Source organism: Nerophis lumbriciformis, linkage group LG03 (genome assembly GCF_033978685.3).
Source record: "Nerophis lumbriciformis linkage group LG03, RoL_Nlum_v2.1, whole genome shotgun sequence".
Taxonomy (NCBI): Eukaryota; Metazoa; Chordata; class Actinopteri; order Syngnathiformes; family Syngnathidae; genus Nerophis; species Nerophis lumbriciformis.
In genome coordinates this window covers 62,343,669-62,369,151 of record NC_084550.2, presented here as the reverse complement: position 1 = coordinate 62,369,151, position 25,483 = coordinate 62,343,669, and the positions used below count along the sequence as shown (strand labels likewise).

The 25,483-nt window shown below is 39.5% G+C and overlaps 1 protein-coding gene across 2 annotated transcripts in view; it reads left to right on the top strand.

Annotated features, from left to right (window-relative positions):
• The window catches only part of gmppb (GDP-mannose pyrophosphorylase B), a 36,397-nt gene that overhangs the window by 465 nt on the left and 10,449 nt on the right, over nucleotides 1–25,483 (top strand). For both annotated transcript variants that reach the window (XM_072912216.1, XM_061929772.2), the window contains exons 2-7: nucleotides 3,999–4,193; nucleotides 4,292–4,372; nucleotides 4,518–4,566; nucleotides 10,475–10,617; nucleotides 16,339–16,497; nucleotides 16,608–16,686. In XM_072912216.1, the coding sequence (XP_072768317.1) occupies nucleotides 4,065–4,193; nucleotides 4,292–4,372; nucleotides 4,518–4,566; nucleotides 10,475–10,617; nucleotides 16,339–16,497; nucleotides 16,608–16,686 (640 nt within the window). In that variant the 5' untranslated portion in view covers nucleotides 3,999–4,064. The remainder of the gene's footprint in view (nucleotides 1–3,998; nucleotides 4,194–4,291; nucleotides 4,373–4,517; nucleotides 4,567–10,474; nucleotides 10,618–16,338; nucleotides 16,498–16,607; nucleotides 16,687–25,483) is intronic.

Below are 25,483 nucleotides of genomic sequence, written 5' to 3'. Positions count from 1 at the left end.
TTATTACTTGTTAGCCACTTTAGCTAACCTGAACTCCCCTCAGTCACGGCTCTGCCACAATTCTTTGAATGGACTCTTCGAACAACTGCAGTCCGGATTTAAACATGGAAATGTTTATAGTTTTCATCCGTTCATCCATTTTTCTACCGCTTGTCCCTTTATGGTTACCCGGTTGTTCCAAAAGCACCTTGTTCCTTGTGTTTCTAGCATCCATCCCACTCTTGTTTGTGGCAAAATACAATAACATGCAACCAGCTAGGGCTGAAAACTGTATCACGATCAAAGTTATTTGTATATTAGTAGATATCGATAAATATTGATATTTCTTATGATCTATGGAACATATATTACATGCAAAGGTGGGTAGAGTAGCCAGAAATTGTACTCAAGTAAGAGTACTGTTACTTTAGAGATTTATTACTCAAGTAAAAGTAAGGAGTAGTCACCCAAATATTTACTTGAGTAAAAGTACAAAGTATGTTGTGAAAAAACTACTCAAGTACTGAGTAACTGATGAGTAACCTGTTCGTTTACCATTAATTGATTCAATCAATCAAGTTTAATGATGACGTCAACAAATAATGCACAAAAACATAAAAATAGCAATGAGCAAATTCAGAGCCAGGAATATCTCTTAAGCAACTAAAACCATAATATATATTATATAATAATACATTAACATAAAAAAAATTAAGGCAAATTGAGCCACAATAACTTAACAGCACCATAGGCTCAGTAGGCAGAGATTACGAAGGAAAATAACAAGTTAGCCTTTACGCAAACCATAAACTAATAGGTGTGGGCTGCACCTGGGAACACACTGATTGGTGTTTCTATGCGTGTGTGTGTGTGTGTGAGGCTGCAGTGTGTTGATAAATGTCCCCACACGATGTACATTTGACAGTGATTCATAGCAGGGAAGCTAACAATACAGGCATATGGTGACAGCCAAAATATCTACTAACGTTACTTACCGCGATGTGCTTCCTCAAATTTGACGTTGAGTTCATGTAAGCTTAAGCTTGTTGTTGTTTGCCGCTGAAACTTTATGTGCAGTTAATCACGTGACCGCCTGGCTCTGTTTGATTGGTGAAACGGAGTCAAACGTCACCAGTGACTGTATTTGATTGGTGAAACGCAGGCATGCGATAGATCCTACTTTGAAGGTCTGTCTGACAAACCACAACAAACAAAGCGTGCATTAACAGATGGATAAAAATCAGTAGCGAGTAGCGAGCTGAATGTAGATAAATGGAGCGGAGTAAAAGTAGCGTTTCTTCTCTATAAATATACTCAAGTAAAAGTATGTTGCATTAAAACTACTCTTAGAAGTACAATTTATCCTAAAAGTTACTCAAGTAGATGAAACGGAGTAAATGTAGCGCGTTACTACCCACCTCTGATTACATGTCAACATTTGTATTTCAAATGTGACCTTCCTCTGATTGTAATCCCCTCAGCTATCAAGGCAGAAAGGAAAGGAAGTCTCAACACAACCATGGAAAATCACAAACATTCAACAATAACCTCTTTAAATCAAGGTAAAAAAAATAAGAAATATGTATTAAATCATTGATAAAGTGTAGCAAAATGAGAAAATGTAAACATAAAGAAACAACTATTTTCTGCAGGTTTACTGCCAGAAAGTTACGTAGTCCGTGTCACTGTCAGTGACTACAGTTGGTCGCTACATCTGTAAGTGCAAGTTAAAACTCTACTATGCAAAGGGAAAGCCATTTATCAACAACACCCAGAAACGCCGCTGGCTTCGCTGGGCCCGAGCTCGCCTAAGATGGATTGATGCAAAGTGGAAAAGTGTTCCGTGGTCTGACGAGTCCACATTTCAAATTGTTTTTTGGAAACTGTGGACGTCGTGTCCTCCGGAACAAAGAGGAAAAGAACCATCCGGGTTGTTATAGGCGCAAAGTTCCAAAGCCAGCAAGTGTGATGGTATGGGGGTGTATTAGTGCCCAAGACATGGGTAACTTACACATGTGTGAAGGCGCCATTAATGCTGAAAGGTACATACAGGTTTTTGGAGTAACATATGTTGCCATCCAAGCAACATTATCATGGACGCCCCTGCTTATTTCAGCAAGACAATGCCAAGCCACGTGTTACATCAACGTGGCTTCATAGTAAAAGAGTGCAGGTACTAGACTGGCCTGCCTGTAGTCCAGACCTGTCTCCCATTGAAAATGTGTGGCGCATTATGAAGCCTAAAATACCACAACAGAGACCCCCGGACTGTTGAACAACTTAAGCTGTACATCAAGCAAGAATGGGAAAGAATTCCACCTGAGAAGCTTCAAAAATGTGTCTCCTCAGTTCCCAAACGTTTACTGAGTGTTGTTAAAAGGAAAGGCCATGTAACACAGTGGTGAACATGTCCCTGTGCCAACCTTTTTGCAATGTGTTGCTGCCATTTAAATTCTAAGTTAATGGTTATTTGCAAAGTTTGAACATAAATATTTAATTGAAAATAAGTTGAAAAGGATTTTCAAATCATTGTTTTTTCTTTTTTTTTATGAATTACCAACTTCACTGGTTTTGTGTTTTGTACACACACACACACACACACACACACACACACACATATATATATATATATATATATATACATATATATATATATATATATATATATATATATATATATATATATATATATATATATACCGTATATATATATTAAGGATGTCCCGATCCGATATTTGGATCGGATCGGCTGCCGATATTTGCCAAAAATTGCGTATCGGCAAGGCATGGGAAAATGCCGATCCAGATCCAGTTTAAAAAAAAACTCCGGTCCGTGTTTTCCAACGCACCGATTTAAATAATACTTTTCTGCTGCTCCGTAATTTCCGTTCCGCATTTTCCAGCACACCTTCAACACATCCACAGGTCTGTGGATTCTCACGCAGTTGCTTTTAGCTGCTGGCATTACACGACAGGCTCTTCTCACTCTTTCCTGTGTCTCCCTCTCACAGACAGCAAGCGCACCTTCTTACACACGTCACATACTGTCACGACATACGTCACATACTGTCACGACATACGTCACATACTGTCACGACATACGTCACATACGTATACGTCCTCCCCGAGCAGAGGGGTAGCAGCATGGCTAACGTTAGCTGTAATGCTGGCGCAGCCGTGCGAGCAACGCTCCCTCTAAGGTGCTCGCCTGTGCAATTGCGCACTGTTTAAGCGTCCTCTGCGCATAGCAAATCTATGACACGCACAAAATCAAATAAAAAAATAAGCGCATAACAATTTTCGACACACGGACACGACAGAGACAACAGTTGTCGTCATCATTGTTCAAATATTGTGACGTCTGTCGAGACGCTTATCTCCATTCGGTGCCACACGCCCACACCATCAAAATGCCGAGGCAAAAATTTCCACATCAACACCGTATGGAAAAAAATTAGTGATTTTTTTAGTTGTGATTTCCTTCTCTGCATGAAAGTTTAAAAGTAGCATATATTAATGCAGTATGAAGAAGAATGTTTTAATGTAGACATGCAAGCCTTGAAAGAACATTTTGAAAATCAAGACTACATTTCCTGCAAATGGGTGCATTTCTACCCTATATTTTAACTTTAGATTTATTCTATATATATATATATATATGTATATATATATATAAACACACATATATATTTACATATGTGTATGTATGTATAAATATATATATATTATATATATGTATATACAGTATATGTATATATATATATATATATATATATATATATATATATATATATATATATATATATATATATATATGTGTGTGTGGGTATATATGTATGTATGTGTGTGTATATATATATATATATATATATATATATATATATATATATATATATATATATATATATACATACACAGTATATATTATATATATATCGAACACATTTTTTTAATTGATATGGATTATCCTTTTATCGGCCTGACAAGTTGTCTCAGTGACTCTCCTCTTGCCACCCTAGGTCATTTCCAGAGTCTTCATTGATGAGCCCAGGTTGCCCCGGTAACGGTCGATAGAGACAGCGAGCATGAAGGCTTTGATTTTGGTCGGAGGTTACGGTACGCGCCTGCGACCGCTCACCCTGAGTGTCCCCAAGCCTCTGGTGGACTTCTGCAACAAGCCCATCCTGCTCCACCAGGTGGAGGCGCTGGTCAAGGTACGGCGAGCGCCGTCGCTCTTTGTCTCCGTGAGGCGTGACCGGCGAGCACGTTATTCTTTTCATAATCGTCCATACGTGTGTGTGTGTGTGTCCAGGCTGGGGTTGACCACGTGGTCTTGGCGGTGAGCTACATGTCCGAGCTGCTGGAGAGAGAGATGAAGATCCAGGAGCAGAGAGTAGGACAACTTTAACTTATCACGCTGATTAGAATCTTCTTGTTAGCGGCACCACTTAGTGTATACACCAGACAAACTTATAAAGTGACATCAAGTACCAGTATGGATCAAATGTACTTAAATGTCTCTTTTTGTTCCTCCTCAGCTTGGCATTCGTATCTCTCTTTCACATGAGACGGAGCCTCTTGGAACGGGTGAGTTTGGATTCTCTGTAGATATTTGACAAAATGGCTTTCATAATTATGGTTAACATTAACAATCGCTTTCTTGATGCCAGCATAGTACTCATCAATGAATCCACAATCAATCCTACATAGGGGTGTAACGGTACACAAACAATTCGGTTCGGTACGTACCTCGGTTTAGAGGTCACGGTTCAGTTCATTCTCGGTACAGTAAGAAAACAACAAAATATATTATAATCCGGTGCGCCCTATGGTCCGAAAAATACGCTCCTGTCAAAAAATTCATATGACCTCTCTTAATGCGCTTTTTGTATGAAAATAGACCCGATCATTGGCAATACGCCTTATAATTCCGTGCGCCCTATGGTCTGAAAAACACGTTCCTGTGAAAAAAATTCCTAATATGACCCCTTTTAATGGGGGTTTTGTATGATAATAGACCTAAATAGACCCGCTCATTGGCAATGCGCCTTATATGTCGGTGCGCCCTATGGTCCGAAAAACACGTTCCTGTGAAGTAATTCCTAATATGACCCCTTCTAATGCGCTTTTTGTATGAAAATAGACCGAAATAGACTCGCTCATTGGTAATGCGCCTTATAATCCGGTGCGGCCTATGGTCCAAAAAATACGTTCCTGTGGAAAAAAATTCTAATATGACCCCTTTTAATGTGGATTTTGTATGAAAATAGACCTAAATAGACCCGCTCATTGGCAATGCGCCTTATAATTCGGTGCGCCCTATGGTCTGAAAAACACGTTCCTGTGAAAGAAATTCACAATATGACCCCTTTTAATGGGGTTTTTGTATGATAATAGACCTAAATAGACCCGCTCATTGGCAATGCGCCTTATATGTCGGTGCGCCCTATGGTCCGAAAAACACGTTCCTGTGAAGTAATTCCTAATATGACCCCTTCTAATGCGCTTTTTGTATGAAAATAGACCGAAATAGAATCGCTCATTGGTAATGCGCCTAATAATCCGGTGCGCCCTATGGTCCGAAAAATACGCTCCTGTCAAAAAATTCATATGACCTCTCTTAATGCGCTTTTTGTATGAAAATAGACCTTAATAGACCCGCTCATATAATTCTGTGCGCCCTATAGTCAGAAAAATACGTTCCTGTGAAAAAATTCCTAATATGACCCATTTTAATGCGCTTTTTGTATGAAAATAGACCTAAATAGACCCGTTCATTGACAATGCGCCTTATAATTCTGTGCGCCCTATGGTCCGAAAAACATGTTCCTGTGAAGTAATTCCTAACACGACCCCTTTTAATGGGGGTTTTGTATGATAATAGACCTAAATAGACTCGCTCATTGGCAATGCGCCTTATATGTCGGTGCGCCCTATGGTCCGAAAAACACGTTCCTGTGAAGTAATTCCTAATATGACCCCTTCTAATGCGTTTTGTATGAAAATAGACCGAAATAGACTCGCTCATTGGTAATGCGCCTTATAATCCGGTGCGCCCTATGGTCCGAAAAATACGTTCCTGTGGAAAAAAATTCTAATATGACCCCTTTTAATGTGGATTTTGTATGAAAATAGACCTAAATAGACCCGTTCATTGACAATGCGCCTTATAATTATGTGCGCCCTATAGTCAGAAAAATACGTTCCTGTGAAAAAATTCCTAATATGACCCATTTTAATGCGCTTTTTGTATGAAAATAGACCTAAATAAACCCGCTCATTGGCAATGCGCCTTATAATCCGGTGCGCATTATGGTCCGAAAAATACGTTCCTGTGGAAAAAATTACTAATATGACCCCTTTTAATGTGGATTTTGTATAAAAATAGATCTAAATAGACCCGCTCATTGGCAATGCGCCTTATAATTCTGTGCGCCCTATGGTCCGAAAAACACGTTCCTGTGAAGTAATTCCTAATATGACCCTTTCTAATGCGCTTTTTGTATGAAAATAGACTCGCTCATTGGTAATGCGCCTTATAATCCGGTGCGCCCTATGGTCCGAAAAATACGTTCCTGTGGGAAAAAATTCTATTATGACCCCTTTTTAATGTGGATTTTGTATAAAAATAGACCTAAATAGACCCGTTCATTGACAATGCGCCTTATAATTCTGTGCGCCCTATAGTCAGAAAAATACGTTCCTGTGAAAAAGTTCCTAATATGACCCCTTTTAATGGGGGTTTTGTATGAAAATAGACCTAAATAGACCTGCTCATTGGCAATGCGCCTTATATGTCGGTGCGCCCTATAGTCCGAAAAACACGTTGCTGTGAAGTAATTCCTAATATGACCCCTTCTAATGCGCTTTTTGTATGAAAATAGACTCGCTCATTGGTAATGCGCCTTATAATCCGGTGCGGCCTATGGTCCGAAAAATACGTTCCTGTGGAAAAAAATTCTAATATGACCCCTTTTAATGTGGATTTTGTATAAAAATAGACCTAAATAGACCCGCTCATTGGCAATGCGCCTTATAATTCGGTGCGCCCTATGGTCTGAAAAACACGTTCCTGTGAAAAAAAATCCTAATATGACCCCTTTTAATGGGGGTTTTGTATGATAATAGACCTAAATAGACCTGCTCATTGGCAATGCGCCTTATATGTCGGTGCGCCCTATGGTCCGAAAAACACGTTCCTGTGAAGTAATTCCTAATATGACCCCTTCTAATGCGCTTTTTGTATGAAAATAGACCGAAATAGACTCGCTCATAGGTATTGCGCCTTATAATCCGGTGCGCCCTATGGTCCGAAAAATACGTTCCTGTGGGAAAAAATTCTAATATGACCCCTTTTAATGTGGATTTTGTATAAAAATAGACCTAAATAGACCCGTTCATTGACAATGCGCCTTATAATTCTGTGCGCCCTATAGTCAGAAAAATACGTTCCTGTGAAAAAATTCCTAATATGACCCCTTTTAATGGGGGTTTTGTATGATAATAGACCTAAATAGACCCGCTCATTGGCAATGCGCCTTATATGTCAGTGCGCCCTATGGTCCGAAAAACACGTTCCTGTGAAGTAATTCCTAATATGACCCCTTCTAATGCGCTTTTTGTATGAAAATAGACCAAAATAGACTCGCTCATTGGTAATGCGCCTTATAATCCGATGTGCCTTATGGTCCGAAAAATACGTTCCTGTGGAAAAAAATTCTAATATGACCCCTTTTAATGTGGCTTTTGTATGAAAATAGACCTAAATAGACCCGTTCATTGACAATGCGCCTTATAATTCTGTGCGCCCTATAGTCAGAAAAATACGTTGCTGTGAAAAAATTCCTAATATGACCCATTTTAATGTGCTTTTTGTATGAAAATAGACCTAAATAGACCCGCTCATTGGCAATGCGCCTTATAATCCGGTGCGCATTATGGTCCGAAAAATACGTTCCTGTGGAAAAAATTACTAATATGACCCCTTTTAATGTGGATTTTGTATAAAAATAGACCTAAATAGACCCGCTCATTGGCAATGTGCCTTATAATTCTGTGCGCCCTATGGTCTGAAAAAATACATTCCTGTGAAAAAATTCATAATATGACCCATTTTAATGCGCTTTTTGTATGAAAATAGACCTAGATAGACTCGTTCATTGGTAATGCGCCTTATAATCCGGTGCGCATTATGGTCTGAAAAATACGTTCCTGTGGAAAAAATTATTAATATGACCCCTTTTAATGTGGATTTTGTATAAAAATAGACCTAAATAGACCCGCTCATTGGCAATGCGCCTTATAATTCGGTGTGCCCTATGGTCTGAAAAACACGTTCCTGTGAAAAAAATTCCTAATATGACCCCTTTTAATGGGGGTTTTGTATGATAATAGACCTAAATAGACCCGCTCATTGGCAATGCGCCTTATATGTCGGTGCGCCCTATGGTCCGAAAAACACGTTCCTGTGAAGTAATTCCTAATATGACCCCTTCTAATGCGCTTTTTGTATGAAAATAGACCGAAATAGACTCGCTCATAGGTATTGCGCCTTATAATCCGGTGCGCCCTATGGTCCGAAAAATACGTTCCTGTGGGAAAAAATTCTAATATGTCCCCTTTTAATGTGGATTTTGTATAAAAATAGACCTAAATAGACCCGTTCATTGACAATGCGCCTTATAATTCTGTGCGCCCTATAGTCAGAAAAATACGTTCCTGTGAAAAAATTCCTAATATGACCCCTTTTAATGGGGGTTTTGTATGATAATAGACCTAAATAGACCCGCTCATTGGCAATGCGCCTTATATGTCAGTGCGCCCTACGGTCCGAAAAACACGTTCCTGTGAAGTAATTCCTAATATGACCCCTTCTAATGCGCTTTTTGTATGAAAATAGACCAAAATAGACTCGCTCATTGGTAATGCGCCTTATAATCCGATGTGCCTTATGGTCCGAAAAATACGTTCCTGTGGAAAAAAATTCTAATATGACCCCTTTTAATGTGGCTTTTGTATGAAAATAGACCTAAATAGACCCGTTCATTGACAATGCGCCTTATAATTCTGTGCGCCCTATAGTCAGAAAAATACGTTGCTGTGAAAAAATTCCTAATATGACCCATTTTAATGTGCTTTTTGTATGAAAATAGACCTAAATAGACCCGCTCATTGGCAATGCGCCTTATAATCCGGTGCGCATTATGGTCCGAAAAATACGTTCCTGTGGAAAAAATTACTAATATGACCCCTTTTAATGTGGATTTTGTATAAAAATAGACCTAAATAGACCCGCTCATTGGCAATGTGCCTTATAATTCTGTGCGCCCTATGGTCTGAAAAAATACATTCCTGTGAAAAAATTCATAATATGACCCATTTTAATGCGCTTTTTGTATGAAAATAGACCTAGATAGACCCGCTCATTGGTAATGCGCCTTATAATCCGGTGCGCCCTATGGTACGAAAAATACGTTCCTGTGGAAAAAATTCCTAATATGACCCCTTTTAATGTGGATTTTGTATAAAAATAGACCTAAATAGACCCGCTCATTGGCAATGCGCCTTATAATTCTGTGCGCCCTATGGTCCGAAAAAATACATTCCTGTGAAAAAATTCATAATATGACCCATTTTAATGCGCTTTTTGTATGAAAATAGACCTAAATAGACCCGCTCATTGGCAATGCACCTTATAATCCGGTGCGCATTATGGTCCGAAAAATACGTTCCTGTGGAAAAAATTACTAATATGACCCCTTTTAATGTGGATTTTGTATGAAAATAGACCTAAATAGACCCGCTCATTGGCAATGCGCCTTATAATTCTGTGCGCCCTATAGTCAGAAAAATACGTTCCTGTCAAAAAATTCAAATGACCTCTCTTAATGCGCTTTTTGTATGAAAATAGACCTAAATAGACCCGCTCATTGGCAATGCGCCTTATAATCCGGTGCGCCCTATGGTCCGAAAAATACGTTCCTGTGGAAAAAAATTCTAATATGACCCCTTTTAATGTGGATTTTGTATAAAAATAGACCTAAATAGACCCGCTCATTGGTAATGCGCGTTATAATCCGGTGCGCCCTATGGTCCGAAAAATACGTTCCTGTGGAAAAAATCCCTAATATGACCCCTTTTAATGTGGATTTTGTATGAAAATAGACCTAAATAGACCCGCTCATTGGCAATGCGCCTTGTAATTCGGTGCGCCCTATGGCCCGGAAAAGAGGGTCCTTGGAATTTGTTGTATATTATATATATTATATACAAATACAATATAATATAATAATATAATATATCAATATATATTGTTATTATATTTTAAACAAAAGTGAGCCTGGCCATGAATCTTGGTGTTCTCCACTTGTACTTGATAGCAAAAAGTATGTGAGATTCCTTTGATCCGAGCATTGTATATTTCATGACTACGGACTATAGTCAGTTTATAGATCAAATATTAATTAACGCGCATATTCTCACCCTCTTGGAACAGCGGGTCCGCTGGCGTTGGCTCGGGAGCTGTTGGAAGTCGACAACGAGCCCTTCTTCGTCCTCAACTCGGACGTCATCTGTGACTTTCCCTTCCAAGATCTCCTGCAGTTCCACCGAAACCACGGCCAAGAGGGCACCATTGTGGTGAGAGTTATTTACGTGTGCTGTATTTTTCGGACTATAAGGCGCACTTAAAATTCTTTCAAAAATCAACAGTGTGCCTAATGTACGTATTCATTCTGGTTGAGCTTACCGACCTCAAATTAATTTTATTTGGTACATGGTGTAATGATAAGTGTGACCAATAGATGGCAGTCACACATAAGAGAGCCGTGTAGACTGCAGGTTGAGTCCTCCTATTCAATAAATGAGTTAGCAAGTACCCGTAAGCAAGCAACACCAAAACTTTGATGTTTCATTGAGAATATAAAACATTACACACAGCACTCAAAAATATGTTTTTGTATGACTTTGGTAAGCCATGAAGCCGCACCGCTTGATGGATTTTCGGAGCATTACGGCTACCATAGTCAGACGTACTGTGCTTCAACATACGGTATTATTATGATGTGTATAAGGACACCAAAATGGCACCTATTAAGAGACATTATCTGGCGTTTTGTTTCACAATATTATGCAAAACCACAATACTGAAAATCGTACTCTGATTGGTTTGGTGTCCTCTATGCAAAACCAACTTTTCTTACCTAGTGCTACCTGCTGATGTGTATTTGGGATCTGCATAAGTCCTGAAAATTTGCGTGCGTCCGCCATTGTATTCAATAAGCTCCTTCCTTTTCTCTATCCTCTTGTTGTGAGGCATTCATCCTCCCTTGTTGCCAATTGCAATATAAAGTAGCGTACAGCTTTAACTTATTTCTGTCAGATGACGGGGAGAAGATGCTGTCGAAGTGGAGGCACGTAAATATATTTGCCTACTAAACGGCGTATTCTGAAGAGACGGTCAGAAAGCGGCTTGAAGATTGTCTTTAAAACATAATAAAAAAAACGACTCAGTGGCCTAGTGGTTAGAGTGTCCGCCCTGAGATCGGTAGGTTGTGGGTTCAAACCCCGGCCGAGTCATACCAAAGACTATAAAAATGGGACCCATTACCTCCCTGCTTGGCACTCAGCATCAAGGGTTGGAATTGGGGGTTAAATCACCAAAAATGATTCCCGGGCGCGGCCACCGCTGCTGCCCACTGCTCCCCTCACCTCCCAGGGGGTGATCGAGGGTGATGGGTCAAATGCAGAGAATAATTTCGCCACACCTAGTGTGTGTGTGACAATCATTGGTACTTTAACTTTAACTTTAACTTTATAATAATCCATGCAACATTTAGACCAAAGAACCACCATTACATGTTATGTAGGCCACAAGGAAGTATTTTAAATGTAGAAAAAAATTCATAATATGACCCCTTTTAATGCGCTTTTTGTATGAAAATAGAGCTGCCCATTGGCAATGCGCCTTATAATTTGGTGCGCCCTATGGTCCAAAAATATGTTCCTGTCCAATAATTCATAATAAGACCCCTTTTAATGCGCCTTTTGTATGAAAATAGACCTAAATAGAGCTGCTCATTGGCAATGGGCCTTATAATTAGGTGCGCCCTATGGTCCGAAAAATATGTTCCTGTGAAAAAATTCATATTATGCCCACTTTTAATGCACTTTTTGTATGAAAATAGACCTAAATAGACCCGCTCGTTGGCAGTGCGCCTTATAATTCGGTGCGCCCTATGGTCTGAAAAACACGTTCCTGTGAAAAAAATTCCTAATATGACCCCTTTTAATGTGGTTTTTGTATGAAAATAGACCTAAATAGAGCTGCTCATTGGCAATGCGCCTTATAATTCGGTGCGCCCTATGGTCCGAAAAATATGTTCCTGTGAAAAAATTCATATTATGCCCACTTTTAATGCACTTTTTGTATGAAAATAGACCTAAATAGACCCGCTCATCGGCAATGCGCCTTATAATTCGGTGCGCCCTATGGTCCGAAAAATATGTTCCTGTGAAAAAATTCATAATATGCCCACTTTTAATGCACCTTTTGAATGAAAATAGACCTAAATAGACCCGCTCATTGGCAAAGCGCCTTATAATTCGGTGCGCCCTATGGTCCGAAAACACGTTCCTGTGAAAAAGTTCATATGACCTCTCTTAATGCGCTTTTTGTATGAAAATAGACCTAAATAGACCCGCTCATTGGCAATGCGCCTTATAATTCGGTGCGCCCTATGGTCTGAAAAACACGTTCCTGTGAAAAAAATTCCTAATATGACCCCTTTTAATGTGGTTTTTGTATGAAAATAGACCTAAACAGACCCGCTCATTGGCAATGCGCCTTATAATCCGGTGCGCCCTATGGTCCGAAAAATACGCTCCTGTCAAGCAATTCATATGACCTCTCTTAATGCACCTTTTGTATAAAAATAGACCTAAATAGACCCGCTCATTGGCAATGCGCCTTATAATTCGGTGCGCCCTATGGTCTGAAAAACACGTTCCTGTGAAAAAAGTTCCTAATATGACCCTTTTTAATGCGGTTTTTGTATGAAAATAGACTTAAATAGACCCGCTCATTGGCAATGCGCCTTATATGTCGGTGCGCCCTATGGTCCGAAAAACACGTTCCTGTGAAGAAATTCCTAATATGACCCCTTTTAATGCACTTTTTGTATGAAAATAGACTTAAATAGACCCGCTCATTGGCAATGCGCCTTATATGTCGGTGCACCCTATGGTCCGAAAAACACGTTCCTGTGAAGAAATTCCTAATATGACCCCTTTTAATGTGGTTTTTGTATGAAAATAGACCTAAACAGACCCGCTCATTGGCAATGCGCCTTATAATCCGGTGCGCCCTATGGTCCGAAAAATACGCTCCTGTCAAGCAATTCATATGACCTCTCTTAATGCACCTTTTGTATAAAAATAGACCTAAATAGACCCGCTCATTGGCAATGCGCCTTATAATTCTGTGCGCCCTATAGTCTGAAAAACACGTTCCTGTGAAAAAAATTCCTAATATGACCCCTTTTAATGCACTTTTTGTATGAAAATAGACTTAAATAGACCCGCTCATTGGCAATGCGCCTTATATGTCGGTGCACCCTATGGTCCGAAAAACACGTTCCTGTGAAAAAATTCCTAATATGACCCCTTTTAATGCGCTTTTTATATGAAAATAGACCTAAATAGACCAGCTCATCGGCAATGTGCCTTATAATCCGGTGCGCCCTATGGTCCGAAAAATACGTTTCTGTGAAAAAATTCCTAATATGACCCATTTTAATGCGCTTTTTGTATGAAAATAGAACTAAATAGACCCGCTTATTGGCAATGCGCCTTATAATCCGGTGCGCATTATGGTCCGAAAAATACATTCCTGTGGAAAAAATTACTAATATGACCCCTTTTAATGTGGATTTTGTATAAAAATAGACCTAAATAAACCCGCTCTTTGGCAATGCGCCTTATAATTCTGTGCGCCCTATGGTCCGAAAAATACATTCCTGTGAAAAAATTCATAATATGACCCATTTTAATGCGCTTTTTGTATGAAAATAGACCTAAATAGACCCGCTCATTGGTAATGCACCTTATAATCCGGTGCGCCCTATGGTCCGAAAAATACGTTCCTGTTGAAAAAATCCTAATATGACCCCTTTTAATGTGGATTTTGTATGAAAATAGACCAAAATAGACCCGCTCATTGGCAATGCGCCTTATAATTCGGTGCGCCCTATGGTCCAAAAAATACGTTCCTGTTGAAAAAATCCTAATATGACCCCTTTTAATGTGGATTTTGTATAAAAATAGACCAAAATAGACCCGCTCATTTGCAATGCGCCTTATAATTCGGTGCGCCCTATAGTCAGAAAAATACGTTCCTGTGAAAAAATTCCTAATGTGACCCATTTTAATGCGCTTTTTGTATGAAAATACACCTAAATAGACCCGCTCATTGGCAATTCGCCTTATAATCCGGTGCGCCCTATGGTCCGTAAAATATGTTCCTGTGAAAAAATTCATAATATGCCCACTTTTAATGCACTTTTTGTATGAAAATAGGCATTAAATAGACCCGCTCATTGGCAATGCACCTTATATGTCGGTGCGCCCTATGGTCCGAAAAACACATTCCTGTGAAAAAATTCCTAATATGACCCCTTTTAATGCGCTTTTTGTATGAAAATAGACCTAAATAGACCAGCTCATCTGCAATGCGCCTTGTAATCCGGTGCGCCTTATGGTCCGAAAAATACGTTCCTGTCAAAAAATTCATATGACCTCTCTTAATGCACTTTTTGTATGAAAATAGACCTAAATAGACCCGCTCATTGGCAATGCGCCTTATAATTCGGTGCGCCCTATGGTCCGAAAAACACGTTCTTGTGAAAAAATTCACAATATGACCCATTTTAATGCGCTTTTTATATGAAAATAGACCTAAATAGACCCGCTCATTGGTAATGCGCCTTATAATCCGGTGCGCCCTATGGTCCGAAAAATACGTTCCTGTGGAAAAAATTCCTAATATGACCCCTTTTAATGTGGATTTTGTATGAAAATAGACCTAAATAGATCCGCTCATTGGCAATGCGCCTTATAATTCGGTGCGCCCTATGGTCCGAAAAACACGTTCCTGTGAAAAATTTCACAATATGACCCATTTTAATACGGTTTTTGTATGAAAATAGACTTAAATAGACCCGCTCATTGGCAATGCGCCTTATATGTCAGTGCGCCCTATGGTCAGAAAAACACGTTCCTGTGAAGAAATTCCTAATATGACACCTTTTAATGTGGTTTTTGTATGAAAATAGATCCAAACAGACCCGGTCATTGACAATGCGCCTTATAATCCGGTGCGCCCTATGGTTCGAAAAATACGCTACTGTCAAAAAATTCATATGACCTCTCTTAATGCGCTTTTTGTATGAAAATAGACCTAAATAGACCCGCTCATTGGCAATGCGCCTTATAATTCGGTGCGCCCTATGGTCTGAAAAACACGTTCCTGTGAAAAAAATTCCTAATATGACCCCTTTTAATGGGGTTTTTGTATGATAATAGACCTAAATAGACCGGCTCATTGGCAATGCGCCTTATATGTCGGTGCGCCCTATGGTCCGAAAAACACCTTCCTGTGAAGAAATTCCTAATATGACCACTTTTAATGTGGTTTTTGTGAATGAAATTAGACCTAAATAGACCAGCTCATTGGCAATGCGCCTTATATGTCGGTGCGCCCTATGGTCCGAAAAACACGTTCCTGTGAAAAAATTCATAATATGACCACTTTTAATGCGCTTTTTTTATGAAAATAGACCTAAATAGACCCGCTCATCGGCAATGCGCCTTATAATCCGGTGTGCCCTATGGTCCGAAAAATACGTTCCTGTGAAAAAATTCCTAATGTGACCCATTTTAATGCGCTTTTTGTATGAAACTACACCTAAATAGACCCGCTCATTGGCAATGCGCCTTGTATTTCGGTGCGCCCTATGGTCCGAAAAAGAGGGTCCTTGGAATTTGTTATATATTATATATATTATATAAAAATACAATATAATATAATAATATAATATATCAGTATATATTGTATACTGTGTATATATAATATGTAAATGTTATATTTTATATTGCTACTATGGTGCATTTATAGGGTACTTTCTAACTTTTGTTTTGGCCCTCTTTTTGTGCCCTTGTGTGCATTATCCTTTCCATCCTTTGTAACTGAGCTACTGTGTGGATCAATTTCCCTTGTGGATCAATAAAGTTTGTCTAAGTCTAAGTGAAAGAAGCCCGTCATATAAACGGGTCGACCATCGCTAACATTGGTTTTCCGTGTAGGTGACGCGGGTGGAGGAGCCGTCTAAATACGGCGTGGTGGTGTTTGAGGCGGACAGCGGCAAGATCCATCGCTTTGTGGAGAAGCCTCAGGTCTTTGTCTCCAACAAGATCAACGCCGGCATATACATTTTCAATCCCAGCATGCTCGGCAGAATTCAGGTCCGTAAAACGCCATGAACGTTTACAGGGACTTTGCCCTGCGTGCAGTAGACCTGGTACACAGACACTAACTTGTGTGTGTGTGTGTGTGTGTGTGTGTGTTTGTGTAGCTCAGGCCAACATCCATAGAAAAAGAGATTTTTCCCGTCATGGCTGAGGAGGGACACCTGTACGCCATGGAGCTGCAGGGTAAATATGTTGACTTGCTCTTTCGACTCTTTCATTCTCACAAAATGACCGCAGAAGTAGACCTGGCATTCATTGGCCTGTGTTGTTTGCACAGAGCCCAACAAAGCATTGCTGTAAGTGTGTGTGCTTTCACACAGCCACACAACGTCCTGCGATCAGACACTCAGACATTGATATGATTTGCTGCGATATACAGTACAGGCCAAAGGTTTGTACACCTTCTCATTCAATGCGTTTTCTTTATGTTCATGACTATTTACATTGTAGATTGTCACTGAATTCATCACAACTATGAATGAACACATGTGGAGTTGTGTACTTAACAAAAAAAGGTGAAATAATTGAACACACGTTTTTATTCTAGTTTCTTCAAAATAGCCACCCTTTGCTCTGATTACTGTTTTGCACACTCTTGGCATTCTCTTGATGAGCTTCAAGAGGTAGTCACCTGAAAGGGTTTTCACTTTGCAGGTGTCATAGTTTTGATGCCTTCAGTGACGATCTACAATGTAAATAGTCATGAAAAGAAAGAAAACGCATTAGAATGAGAAGGTGTGTCCAAACTTTTGGCCTGTACTGTATACTTGAAAGGTAGCGAAATTAAAATTCTTGGCCGCGACCGAAAAAGAGAAAACCACGCAGAAAATAAATTATTATTACGGTAATAATTTTAACCTCACTGAAATCATGATTATTTGTCAGGTTCAAACACTGATGACATCTATTAAACAAGACAAGGGGCAAAGAATTAAACAGAGACAGAATTCAATTTGGACTCAATATATTGAGGAGAGTCGTCTGTACACTGTACCCTTGGACAGTACCTCAGCACGCTCTGCCAAAAGATTGCATGCCTCCTTCTTTTATTTTGGACCCTCCCCGACCACATGGCCACCTTTTGTTTCCAAAAGACAAAGGTCGCAAAAAGTTCACAGAAAAGGTTGTAAACAATTCACAGGAAAGGTCAGTTCAAAAAGAGTTTGTAAAATAGTTCAAAAAGAGTTCCATAGAATAGTTCAAAAAGCGTTCGTAAAATACTTCAAAAAGAGGTCGTCTGGAAATTGGGCAGATCCTGTCATCTCTCCGCTCTGAAGTCCTTGGGCCAGAACAACATCCTTCTGTTGATTACCATACATGAAAGAACACAGGAACACCTTCATCTTGCTTCCCCTCCCCGTACACAGTAAAGTTTTACGAGCCTTACTCTTGGTAGGTTTCAAAGACAGCTTTTGTCTTCTTTGTCAGGAACTCATTTCAACACAAAGTTTTTTGTGATATCTTACAAACAATTATTCCGACATTATTGTTTATCTCTCAAAGAATAAAACAATCACAAAATTATGAAAATATTAATTTGCCACTGGTATTACGATAATATAGAATAAAAATGATAATGTACCAGACCACATTCTGAATGGCGCCACAGACTGAGTCGATGCGTTTGGGGAGTACTTTCGTTCCATCACAATGGCGATCGGAATGTTTGGGTTTCAGGTGATTAAACCCGGCATGGGGTAGGTCTTCGCAGAGAAACACCCCCTTGATATTTCCACATTGCACGTTTGAGGGATGTACCTATATGAACATTTCATATCATTACCACCAAAATGATCACAGTTGTCATTATTATCGAGGTATTGTTGAATGTGCTCAAAAAGTCATTGTACACACCTAGTTATTTTTTAAAATACATTTACACACGGTTGGAAAAGCCACTGTTTTGCATGGTTTGTGTTTCTTATGCTTCACTGATCGTGTTTTAGTGTCAGTGTTTTGTCTGTTTTAAAGGCTCAACTCTTATTGCGTTAGATATCGGTTTGTACTGTAGCACTTTAAGATTTATTGAAATAAAAACTGCGCAACAAATAAAATGTATTATTATTATTATTTGTTATTTCTGTCGGGCGTTGTGGCGTCCTACTCTGTTCAGCGGTACGTGAACGCACCGTAAACAAACAAAAACAATAAACAAAAACTAATCCGATTTGGTCCACTTTGGCCTGCAATGTAAACATAGTCTTTTTTTACACTCACACAAATGGGTGTGGCGAAATTATTCTTTGCATTTGACCCATCACCCTTGATCACCCCCTGGGAGGTGAAGGGAGCAGTGAGCAGCAGCGGTGGCCGCGCCTGGGAATAGTTTTTGCTGATTTAACCCCCAATTCCAACCCTTGATGCTGAGTGCCAAGCAGGGAGGTAATGGCTCCCATTTTTATAGTCTTTGGTATGCCCTGGCCGGGGTTTGAACTCACAACCTACCCATCTCAGGGCGGACACTCTAACCACTAGGACACTGAGTAGGTTACCAAATATTTAACATTTGTGTAAAATGATCAAGGGTGATGGGTCAAATGCAGAGAATAATTTCACCACACCTGGTGTGTGTGTGTGACAATCATTTGCACTTTAACTTTAACTTAACTTAAAATCAATAGAAATAAATAAATGATCCATGGCCTAGAAGGGAGTCGAACCTACGTCCCTTGCATCACCAGTGTGTTGCTAACCACTAAGCTATCCACTGTAACCAGTGGATTCAATATTTGGTTAGTGAGGAACTCTGATATAGTGTAAATAAAAACTATGGACCAGCGGACCTGATCGCAGCACCGGGAGAGGATTTTGTTTTTTAATGGACACTGGGGAAAAAATCAGGACTGGGAAAGACAGACAAAAAAACTGATTTTTTGGAAAAAAAACGCCAACGCAACATCCAGTTTTGTCATTGTTGTATCGATGATAAAACTTGTTCGACCAAATTTTTCGCCTGCAAAAAAATTTGGTGCATCACTGATAAACACAATGTGTCCAAGAGTTGTTGTTGTTGTTGTTGTTGACATGTGCGCTCGCTCCCCTCAGCTCACAGCTCCAGACGACGTAAGTGCTCTTTAATCCCAGCAGACACTGTGGTGAGGAGCACTGGATCAGAACTAAATCATTTCTGCTCCGCCGCTCCCAGTCTGTGGAACGCTCTCCCTGACCACCTGAGGGCACCACAGACTGTGGATGCTTTTAAAAAAGGGCTTAAAAACCCTTCTTTTTTTTTAAAAAAAAAAAGCCTTTTTTTAGATATATGCATACTAGTTTAAGCTATTTGGTTGTTCTAGTTTTTATTTGTATTTATTTTTACTATCTTTTTATTTTTTTTAATACACTGTAGCACTTTGAGGTTGTTTACTCAATGTAAAGAGTGCTTTTTTTTCTCCTTTTTCTCCTTTTTCTCCTTTTTTTTTTTTTTTTTTTTACAAATAAAATATATTATTATTATTATTATAAATGTAACCTGTGCTAAACAGCAGGGTTCTGTTCCGGTCTCTAGATTTCCCGCCCCTATACTTTACTAGAACCGTCTAGCACAGGGGTCGGCAACATTTACTACGCAAAGAACCGTTTTGCCCCATCTTCCAATAAAGAGAAATAGTCTGGAGCCGTTTATAAACTTCGAAAAATATATAATCAGGCAAAGAAGTCTGACCATACAGAATCAAACTGTGTTTTCTTCTGAGGTGTTTCTTTTTGGGGCTCACCCAATCACCAGTCAGGACTCATTCTGTTCACATTCACGGCCTCAGACAGTTTGGAGCATCCATCTCTTTTAAAGTAGCAGTAGAGTGGAAAAACAAGTTGATTTTATTAAACCATATCCAATTATATTTACAATCTGCAGAGTATGTGAAAATACCGTCCAAACATCACAAAAGGCCAAATTCAGTCGGCCGTTTTGAATATTCCGCTCCGAATATCGTCGGCAATTTCCATAGATTCTACGTCAATGCATTATGACCATATTATTAGGTCAGTCATACTGGAAATACGCAAAAATTGGAAAGAGATGTGCTGTTTATCATTCACAATCCTTATGTAAGACAAGAGACATATGCTTGGCTTTTTTATACGTTCAAAATCGTACATAAATAGCTAACAATTGAGTCAACAGATCGAGGCTTTGATTGATTGATTGAGACTTTTATTAGTAGATTGCACAGTGAAGTATATATTCCGTACAATTGACCACTAAATGGTAACACCCCAATAAGTTTTTCAACTTGTTTAAGTCGGGTCGGGGTCCACGTCATACTTGCCAACTCTCCCGGATTTTCCGGGAGACTCCCGAAATTCAGCGCCTCTCCCAAAAACCTCCCGGGACAAATTTTCTCCCGAAAATCTCCCGAAATTCAGGCGGACTTGGAGGCCACGCCCCCTCCAGCTCCATGCGGACCTGGAGGGCGTGGCGAAGTTGGTAGAGTGGCTGTGCCAGCAATCGGAGGGTTGCTGGTTACTGGGGTTCGATCCCCACCTTCTACCATCTTAGTCACGTCCGTTGTGTCCTTGGGCAAAACACTTCACCCCTTGCTCCTGATGGCTGCTGGTTAGCGCCTTGCATGGCAGCTCCCGCCATCAGTGTGTGAATGTGTGTGTGACTGGGTGAATGTGGAAATACTGTCAAAGTGCTTTGAGTACCTTGAAGGTAGAAAAGCGCTATACAAGTACAACCCATTTATCTTTCTTTCATAGTTCTTTTTATTGATTTCACATTCACATTGACAAAATATTCAAACCCTCTTCATCCCCTACCCCTGCTGTCACTCAAAACAAAAACAAAAAAACAAAAGTAAGAGTACAAAAGTACCCGGAGTAAAAAAAAATAAATAAATAGATAAAGTTCAGTACAAGGCACCTAAAACACAGTAATTGAAAACTGAAACATAATGTAGACGCAGCATGACAAGGCCATATCTAGGTACATATCTAGGGCTCTTCCTGCACTTGTGTAGAAGATTGGTCAAAAAAAGTAAAAAAAGGTCTCCACACTTTAAAAAACTTGTTTTCAGAGCCCCGTAATGTGTATCTTATTTTCTCCAGCTTCAGGTTTGCTAGTACGTCCCTTATCCAGTGGGAGACTAAGGGTGGGTCAGCCTCCTTCCACTTCAACAATATCAGGCGGCGTGCGAGGAGGGTGGTGAAGGCAACTATTTTGTGACCCCCGACAGGTAGTTCCATCCCTTCAGGAATGATTCCAAATACGGAAATGAAAGGGTTTGGATCGATTTGAATTGTTAAAACCGTAGAGAGTGCTTCGAAGATGGACTTCCAGTACCCCTTTAGCTTCGGACAAAGCCAAAACATGTGTATTAATGTTGCGTTATCTAGTTTACATCTATCACATAATGGGTTAATATGGGGAAATATTTTTGCTAATTTTGCTTTTGAGAAGTGCACCCGGTGTATCACTTTAAATTGGACCAGTGAGTGTCGTGCGCACATTGAAGATGAGTGAACCCTTTTCTCAATGTTTGCCCAGGTTACGTCATCTATTGATGTTTGGAGGTCTTGTTCCCATGCTGTTCTGATTCTTAGCATGGAAGTGCATTCTAATACTGAGAGTAAATTAAGTATATATGATATTGCCCTCTTCTTTATTGGATTTAAACACATAATTTCATCTGTGGTTGATTTAGAGGGTTTGTTAGGGAACTGCGGAAGAACTGTTTTAACATAATCCCTTATCTGGAAATATCTAAATATATGGGAACTGGGTAGATTAAATTTCTTGGACAACTCCGTAAAAGAGGAGAATATATTGTCTATAAAAAGATCATTGAAGCATTTCAAACCCCTTTGATGCCACATATTAAAAGCTGTGTCAAGTGTTGAAGGTGGAAAGCAGTGATTTGATGCTACTGGACTGAAAAGGCTCATTCCTTGCAGGTTAAAATGTTTTCGAAATTGACAGTATATTTTGAGCGAGTGACTTACTACAGGATTAATATTAATTGTCTTCACTGATAGAGGCAAAGCTGCACCCATTAGGGCTGCTAAAGAAGCAGAACCACTAGAATGTGTCTCCAGCTTCACCCATGTAGGACTTTCCTTATGTAGATGGTAATATGTCCAGTATGACATGCAATGCAAGTTGGTGGCCCAGTAATACATACAGAAATTTGGAAGGGCCATACCTCCATCATGTTTTGCTCTTTGTAAAAACTCCTTGCGCAGACGTGGCTGTTTGCCATTCCAAATATAAGATGAGATTATCGAGTCTAATTTTTTGAAAAATGTACCAGGGATAAATACAGGTAAGCATTGAAACAGATACAAATATTTTGGAAGAACAGTCATCTTAATTACATTGACTCTGCCTATAAGTGAAATGAAAAGGGGAGTCCAATTAGCCAGATCTTGCTTGGTTTGTGTAAACAACTTCCCAAAGTTTTGCCTGAAGAGGTCTTTAAAATTCTTTGTAATAGTAATTCCGAGGTAATTAAAACTGTCTGTAGTGATCTTAAAGGGCAACCCAATGTTTTCTAGTATTGAGACGTCCATATTCAAGGGCAGTAGCTCACTTTTATTTAAATTCAATTTATAACCGGAGATTTCACCAAACTGTTGTAACAGGCTAAGAATTAATGGAATTGCAGATTCTGCGTTGGACACATAAAGGAGAAGATCGTCAGCATAAAGGGACAATTTATGTTCTATGTTTCCTCTATGTATGCCCATTATAGAGTGATTAGATCTAATGGCTAAAGCTAGGGGTTCGATAGCCAGGACAAAAAGAAGGGGACTGAGGGGGCATCCCTGGCGAGTTCCACGGTGTAAATCAAAAGGACTTGAATACAAATTATTAGTCAGAATCATAGCAGAAGGGCTGGAATATAACAGTTTTATCCATGTGATGAATGTTTCCCCAAATCCGAATTTTGCCAGCGTTTCAAAGAGGTAGTCCCATTCTACTCTATCGAATGCCTTCTCTGCATCCATGGAGAGAAGACATTCTGAAGCAGCTTGACAAGGAGTGTACATTATGTTAAACAGGCGTCGGGTATTAAAAAAGGAGCGTCTATGCTTAACAAAACCTGTCTGGTCTGGGGATATTAAACTGGGTAAAATGTTTTCCAAACGGTAAGCTAATACTTTGGCCAATATTTTATAGTCTGTGTTTAACAAAGATATGGGTCTATAGGATCCGCAGTCTAAGGGGTCCTTGCTCTTTTTTGCCAGTAATGTTATGCATGCCTGATTTAGGGTGGTTGGGAGAAATCCCGCTACTAGTGATTCTGAATACATGGCTGCCAAAATAGGAGCTAACTGTGTAGAGAATTTCACATAAAATTCACTCGGCAGACCATCCAAACCAGGTGATTTTTTAGTTTGCAGAGACTTAATGGCCTCCGATATTTCTTGTTGTGTTACTGGCTTATCTAGATTTAAGACCTGATCTGGTGGCAAGGATGGGATACGCAGATCCTTAAAGAAGTCCTGTATGGCATTGGGATTGGAGGGACTGTTGGATGCATACAGTTTACAATAGTAATCTTTAAAAATATTATTTATTTCCTGTTGGTCTGTAGTGACCCTACCATCCTGAGAAAGCACCCCATTGATAATTTGTTTAGCTCTTACCCCCTTCAATTGTCTGGACAGAATTTCCCCTGCCTTCTCACCATGTTCATACAGAACACTCCTATTCCTGAGCAGAAGGTTTTCAATGAAAAATGATGAAATAAGGTCATATTCTGCTTTAAGTTTCATACGCTCTTTATATAAGTCAGGAGATGGGAATTGTGCATATATTTTATCAATTTCAGCTATTTGCTTGTCCAGACTTAGTTGTTTTGCTTCAGAGTTCTTTCTCTTATTAGCCATGAAAGATATTATCTGCCCTCTTAAGTAAGCCTTAAGGGCCTCCCAAACAGTCGCAACTGAAACATCTGTGGTCATGTTTATTTCCAAAAATAGAGAGATTTGTTCTGATAAAAAAAGTACAAAATTTTCATCTGCTAATAATAGAGAGTTAAACCTCCAATTTCTTCTAATTGTCCTTGATTCAGGCAAATTCAGCTTCAATAAAAGGGGAGCATGGTCAGATATTAGTATAGTTTGATACTCACAAGAACTTATGTAGGGAGTTAATTTATTGTCAGTGAAAAAATAGTCGATTCTGCTATATGTGTGGTGCACATGCGAAAAGAAGGAGTATTCCCTACTTTTTGGATGCAAAAAACGCCATATATCGGATATGCCAAATTCCGAAAGAAAAGTTTGTATATAGGAAACTGATTTAGATGCTACATAACCTTTTCTGGCTGTTGATCTGTCCATCCCAGGTTCTAAACAAAAATTAAAATCACCTCCCATAATGAGCTGGTGAGAGTTTAGATCTGGAAGTAATTTGATGAGACGATCAAAAAACTGGGCATCATCAAAATTCGGAGCATATACGTTAGCCAGTACAACCTTGGTGTTATAGAGTTGGCCAGTAACTATAATATAACGTCCGTTTGAGTCTGCTATGATACCAGAGGGGGTAAAAGATATATCCTTATTTATCAATATGGCAACGCCTCTCGCCTTAGCCTGAAAAGTAGAATGGAAGAGCTGACCCACCCAACCACATTTTAAACGAGAGTGATCTGACCTTCGAAGGTGGGTCTCCTGCAGAAAGGCAATTCCCGTCCTCAGACGCTTGAGGTGTACTAGTGCTTTTTTCCTCTTTACCAGGTGATTCAGGCCCTTGACATTCCAGCTAACGAGGTTGATGTCACAGTTCATGCTGCTTCTATGTATGATATGGAAAAACAGTTAAACATCAAACAGGTGATACGGTGCCAATTAAGTTTAGACCAAGTACTCAAGTAATAGTGACCAGCCTTTATGCCTTGAGTGACAGCAAAACAAAAACAACCTCCCCCCAACCCTAAGGTGAATTCAGCTATTAAAAAAAAAAAAACAGCACACCTTCCCTAACTAACTTAAAGACTTCCAGATTACTTCTTAAAAAAGAACCAAAAAC